The sequence below is a fragment of the Octopus bimaculoides genome, chromosome 1 (assembly GCF_001194135.2).
Source record: "Octopus bimaculoides isolate UCB-OBI-ISO-001 chromosome 1, ASM119413v2, whole genome shotgun sequence".
Taxonomy (NCBI): Eukaryota; Metazoa; Mollusca; class Cephalopoda; order Octopoda; family Octopodidae; genus Octopus; species Octopus bimaculoides.
This window is the reverse complement of record NC_068981.1, coordinates 197,309,848-197,316,388: the sequence shown is the minus strand read 5'-3', so window position 1 is coordinate 197,316,388 and position 6,541 is coordinate 197,309,848. Positions and strand designations below refer to the sequence as shown.

The following is a 6,541-nucleotide window of genomic DNA, read 5'->3' as shown; positions in this document are numbered from 1 at the left end:
CTACTGTCTTAAACATTGTATTGAATCTAAGGCCTTTTCTACTCTAGACACAAGGCCCGAAATTTTGGGGGAGTGGGGGCAGTCGATTAGATCAATCCAGTACGCAACTGGTACTTAATTTATCGACCCCGAAAGGATGAAAGGCAAAGTCGACTTCAGCGGAATTTGAACTCAGAACGTAAAGACAGACGAAAGACCGCTAAGCATTTCGCCCGGCGTGCTAACGTTTCTGCCAGCTCACCGCTCTATATGGAATCTAATGTGGGATAATCATGGCTAGGATGTTTTTCATTAAAAACCAGAGACCACCACGTGTTAAACAGCAACAAGAGACAAAAAAAATACAAAAAATTTTTTAAAAGAAATTGTCTTACCTGCTAAGAGAACGAAGGACACTTCATGTACATCTGGATCATACATATCACTAAAAGTGATTTTTATCTTAAACGGAAGACCACGACGAATTATTAAAGCTTGTTGTTGAGTAGAATAAAATTTAAATGTGTGATGTAGGAATGCATTAGAGGTTATCATGTAGTCAAAGCGGATGACACGGAACACGTTGCACAGGAATTCAGGATCGGCAGCTAGAAAGAAAAAGGAGAATGTGGGCATTGAAATTACGACGATTTCATTTAAACATTCACAATTAGAATTAAAGAATTTTGAATAAGAGATTAACCATAGAATCCTACATGGAATTAATGGTCTTGGTACTTCCATAGTCAAAGTGGTCGGGTTGACCTCTTCCGCTTCTGCTCCTCGTAAAGTGAATTTACTTCGCCGTTTCCACTTTCTGCCATACAGGCGACAGTTGACACAATTAAAACTAGCAAATGGACTGGTTAGGGAGAAAATATTGAACACAGACATCCTGAAAATACAAGAAATTCTTTGACAAAAGAGAAACAACTGTAAAGAAAAAAACAAGTGAGGGTAAAACGTTTTCTAATGCAAACACAAAGCCCGAAATTTTTTGGGGGGGGGGTCAGTCGATTAGATCGACTCCAGTACGCAACTGGTACTTAATTTATAGACCTCCGAAAGGATGAAAGGCAAAGTCGACCTCGACAAAAAGGTTAAAATATTGTTGCAACGCTTCTTAAACAATGGTGATGAAAAACTTTCTTACGAACTAGGCACCGAAAGTCAACTAGAGAAGGTATTAAACGAATATTTTCAGAATAAAAGAACAAATAACGTGATTATTTTCAGAATAAAAGAAGGTATAAGGTGGCTATTTTAAGAATAAATGACATTTCTAATTCAAATGAATATTACAATATTTTAGTTTCTCTATCTCTGTCCCTCAATGCTAAACCAAAACTAGTCAAGTGATACCGATTTCTTTATTAGGCATAAAGCCCTAAACATAGATGGGGACACCACAAAAACAGACAAAGCCGCAGTGGGGGACAAAAAACATAAAACGAATGTAAATGAAATGAAAGTTATATAAAAATGAAAATGGACGCATGGGCCCCATTTCCATGCAGTACCATTTGAACCGTTGTATGTATTATTTACAATTGTTCTCCCCACCCTTTAATTTCATACTTTTTTTTTTGTCTTTAGTAGAACTTCATTAGTGGTTCGATATCTCTTAAATCCACCACTGGTGGAAACTCTTTAAATTCCACCTCCACTCCTGGCGGGTCAACGTTATCTCCACACATCTCTTTCAATTTTCCATAGTTTTCCTCTTCCTTCAATATTGCCTTCATATCCTCTGCGTAGACATATCAAGGCACCTTTACTCTTACTATTGAATGTAACTTGATAATTTTTTTCTCTGTATCAATATTTTTGGGGTACGTTACATAACACCATACTCCTTCTCCTCCTCGTATCTTCTTTCTTTTCTCTTGGACTTTTGGTTCTCTTTTTTCTTCTTCCATAAATAGTCTCTCTTGTCCTGTACTACCTGGTCCACACTCTCCTCCTGTTCTGTTTGTGGCTTTCTTTGGGCGCACCATGCCTTCATGTGGCCTACCCTCCACAGTAACTCTCAGTCTCACATCTTCTGGCAGCACAATCTCCTTCACCATACTATTCAAGTCCTCCGTTGTTGCCTGAATCGTTAGTTCGATCCCACATCCCCAGTAATCTACCTTCTCGGTCCATGTAGCCTTCAGTATCTTCCCGTCTTTCATATTATATATTATGACTGCCATCAGCCATTCTTCTTTCAGTTCGGGTGGCACCTTACCCACTCGCACCTTGGCCACACGTTTGCCGCAGTACAAAGGCAAGAGAGCCCATTCGTCTGTCCGTGTTGCCTCTGTGGAGTGCTTTATTGCTTCCTCCTTCGTTGTGAAGCGCACCTCCACAGTGGCGTATCTCCTCCCTCTCGTAACGTGTGTTGTAAATCTTTTCAATTCCTTTATACATTCCTCTATGGCTTCTATCAGTGCAATTTCTATTTTTCTTGTGGCTACCTTCATGGTTTTAAATGTTACCGTTCTTTTTAACGCGTTGGCCGATAAATCTTCAGGTGGCATTAGCTTCAGAATATTACCTTCCTTAGTGATTAGTTTTTCACTCTCCTTCATCTTTCTAGGCTCCACTTTTATCTCGCGGACCTCAAACTCTCGCGTGTCTACTCCTTTGCCCGTTGCGGCCGCATAACTTGGGCCTGCCTCCGGCTCCTTCTCCATTTTCTCACAATGGGAACCAAAACAACAATTAACAACTTTGGCAACAATTCAATCAACAATTCAATAAACAGTTCAACATAAACTCACGTATTAACTTCACAGAGACCCAAAACTAGTCAAGTGACACCTTCTGCAAATCAATGTCAAACGGGAATCATCGTCATTTAATTACCTGGCAGAGACAATCCAACAAAAAGAAGAAAAAAACTGCTTCACAAACGGTTATATATATATGCGTGTGTTGAACCTATGTGTTGTTACATAATGTTGGTCAGTCTATGAATGGAAATGAACGAAACCAAAAAGGAGTAAGAACAGGCCATTAATTCATAAACATATAAATCTAGAGACCTTGGATCAGATTCTACTCGAGACGTCACCAAATCAAAATTGGTTTGTTTGGTTTTTTTAATAAATATCTCAAATTTCTTCTAATTCAGTTCGAAAATTCCGGCAGAAAAGAGAAAACTCTAAATGGATAAATACTGGCTTAGAAACTTTAAGTCAGTCGTAAGTTCATATCTCCAACAGGAATTTTGTACTTCAGGAGACGATTGATTGGTAAAGATACACCTGGAGATGTTACACTATCTTCCTTCTACGGTGGTTCGTGTGGTTGTGGTGAAGGTTAGGGTGGCAATTTGACAGCTATCTTTAGCATGCCGGGCAACCGCAAGAGGATCCTTGTTAGTTGTATATGGCAGCTAAAAGAGTTCAATTGTGTTTCCAAACAAACTTTCGTTTATATTTTAAAGCCAGAAAAAAGAAATCGAAGATAAAGAGAACGGAATGTTCTAATTTGGTATTTTGATTATGCATTACTTATTGAATAAGATATAAGTTAGAAGTTATACAACCATCTAAGGGATAGACGTATCCGTGGGCACTCCTGGTGTCTTACCTCACTATGTATAGTTCTGGTTATAAGGTGTACAGTAGTAGGTAATTTAAAGGTAAAAACCGTGGTTTAATATATAGAGAAGATAAGAAATAATTAACAATGAGAAGTGGATCATTGGTGTTTAAAAGTCATTGTTTAATTGGATTTGGAACCATTTACAGTTTATTTTCTTATCTCCTTTTCAGACACAAATTATAAAGTTCCTCTAAGTGGATCCCTCGAAGAAATTTCTGGAGTTTCACAAGATGTCTTTTAATAAAATTGAATAACAATTTATTTTACAAATGTTATAAATTATTTTGAAAATAGGTTAGTTCAAAGTTTTCTCGTCAGTACTGACCAAACTTATCAGATGTTGTTATATACCGCTGGGGACAAAGCGCTTCCAACTCTTTCTTCATTGCACCGGGGGGGGGGGGTCATTTCGGCCCAAATTAACTAAATCTTCTACCTATCGTCATGGGTGGGGGTCTTCCAAGCGGTCTTTTCTGATCTCTTGGATACCACCTGGCAACTCCACGGATTATCTGTGAAATTTGCGCCATGTCGAGCCCAACGGAACTTGTAATTTTGGTATTCTGCGATCACGTCGATCGCTCCTCTCATTTTGGATGTACTCACGCCATGATATTCCTAGCATGGATTTCTCCATGGCCTTCTGTCTTGTAGCCCGTCGATGCTCTTCCCTCATCGTAGTAGCCCACGTCGCAATTGCGTATTAAGGGCGCAGGCAAGACTGTGCCGTTGAAGAAACTAGGATCTTGTCCGGCTTTGCTTTCAGCACATCTTTCATCGAGGCCAACGCCTTCCATTCTGCTCTTATTCTCCCAGAGACTTCAGTATCCACGAAACAGCGTGCTTTCACTGTGTCCCAGGTAGACGTGTTCATTTGCCTCCTCGATTTCATCGCTTTCCACCTCTATTCGGCTTTTTGCTGCGTCTTCGTGCAGTCCATTTTAAGGCCTACTATTGAGTTAAGGGCGTCCTGCTCTGTTAGCATAGTCAACCGCTGATCTGTGGTTTTGGCGATGAGTATAATGCCATCTGCAAATCAGAGATGTATTAGTAACTCGCTGTGGATGTCCATGTATTTTAATGTATTTTATACGAATGAAATTTCTCTCGGACACAAGTTTTGTTTATGAGGGTGTCTGTAAAATGCGAATTTGGTTTCCATGGTTTTTGGAATATCTTACAAGGGGTTCTACAAAAAATAACATGGGAACTCGGACAAAAATTCTTCATGTTGTAGTTTAGTAGGCCAGTCCTAATTAAGCAGACCTACGATCAATGCCATTCCATTTGTGGCTGTCCCATCTTTTAATAACATATATTACCTGATCAAATGTGTCGTTTTCTTTTTTGAACCAACAGGGTGACTTGAGGGAGATTTGACTGCTATTTCTTAGCAGACAATTGATCGCTTTGTAACTCCTTTAATTAATGACTGATTTCCCAATAAACTGACGTTCTTCTAAATCTATTTTATACTGTTGTGGGGATTCGAAACCTAACTGCTAGGTAGTCAGTCACACACTACGAGTGAGCCACCATAGTTCCTCACGCGATCGGTCTATAAATCAACTAATCAGCGTGAGATTGTGGCGTGATATGGCTTTCTCGAATGTTCTAAAATTTGGCTTCTGGTCCTCTATAAAAACCGTTCGGCGTGCAACTTAGAGCGCAGACGACCAACGGATTGCTCACGTCATAGATCGCCTCGGATATGACTTCGTGTCTTGTTTGGACTGGCCGTATGTTGTCATACAGATAGCTTTCTATAATTTCAGGGCAATTTCTCTCTCTCCGTGTCGGTAATTATTAATACTGTTCACTGTAAATAACCAACATCAAATATCTTTATGCCCGGCGATAAATATTTCAGTTAAATATTCACGAGTTTTTTTCTTGTTTCGTTTATTATTCATGCAACCAACGAAGTATATCTTCATTGACCTGTTCAGCTCGAGCGACGGCAAGCACTCACCAACAATACAAATACGATCCCAAATATCAACTTACTGCTTCTGAATCGAAGCTGAAGTCACTGTGTTCAGATGTAAAAATGACGATCACCAAAAGGATTCTGTCAAGGGTCGATGACGTCAGCAAACAACTGTCCGTTCAGATCTCTGTTAGACACATCAAGAACTTGTTCTTCTTTAGCAGTAGGTAGTTGACCAATGAAAATAAGAGAACCAACAAATGTTTAACTCCTTAGATCCTATTTATGATAAACTACACATGGAATTGTCATTAACGATTTTGACAGACGTTGACAATATATAGTGTGCCTGATAACTAGTTAGTTGACATTGCTTAAAAGGGGCCCCGGTTGAACTGTCATATTTCCGTATCTGTGCACTGGATGTACCATCTCCGTTGACGCTTTTTTCGTTAACAGACACGGAAATATGTCGGTTCAACGTCTGAACAACCACAGGTCCTCTTTTAAGGCACCAGAAAGGAGCAACATCACATCTCTAACCAGCCTTGTATGGCGCTAAAAAGAGGAAGGAAACCCATACATAATTAAATGGAGGCTTCTTGAACAGCGAAGGACTTATATAAACGGGAATAGACGATGTAAGCTTTGCTTGGAAGACAGACCAAGGATAAAAAAAAACTCGCTTGACCCAGGGACCTTTTTAAACTCCAGGAAAGATGTATTTAGGTCAATGCCCGCATCTAAGGTGTTTTCAGCTGCAAGCTTGGAATTCTCTATTCCTAGCTTGCAGTACGAAAAATCGTCGGAATCGACGTAAGGGAGATACCCCATCCTGCGTGTTAACACCGCATGGCCAATTCGGGTCTATACTTTTTGTTTAGAAAACTAACTGACCTCCAGTTGTAGAAACGTTATGTGCTTTGGCTATGTGAGTGTGACGAGTGGCCTGCGAAACCAATGGTCACTCTCTGACCAGCCATAATCAACTTCCTAAAATTTATTTATATATATTAAATATAAAAAAATTATATATAT

General features: G+C 39.5%; 1 protein-coding gene across 2 annotated transcripts in view; it reads right to left on the bottom strand.

Moving 5' to 3' along the window:
• LOC128250020 (annulin-like) overlaps positions 1 to 2,840 on the bottom strand; it is a 26,596-nt gene extending 23,756 nt beyond the window's left edge. The window contains exons 1-3 of one of the 2 annotated variants that reach the window (XM_052974623.1): positions 2,745 to 2,840; positions 696 to 874; positions 375 to 587 (exon numbers count right to left, since the gene is read on the bottom strand). In XM_052974623.1, coding sequence (XP_052830583.1) covers positions 375 to 587; positions 696 to 873 — 391 coding nt within the window. In that variant the 5' untranslated portion in view covers position 874; positions 2,745 to 2,840. The remainder of the gene's footprint in view (positions 1 to 374; positions 588 to 695; positions 875 to 2,744) is intronic. The other variant, XM_052974625.1, reaches the window with a different exon arrangement.
• Positions 2,841 to 6,541: the final 3,701 nt, after the last annotated feature.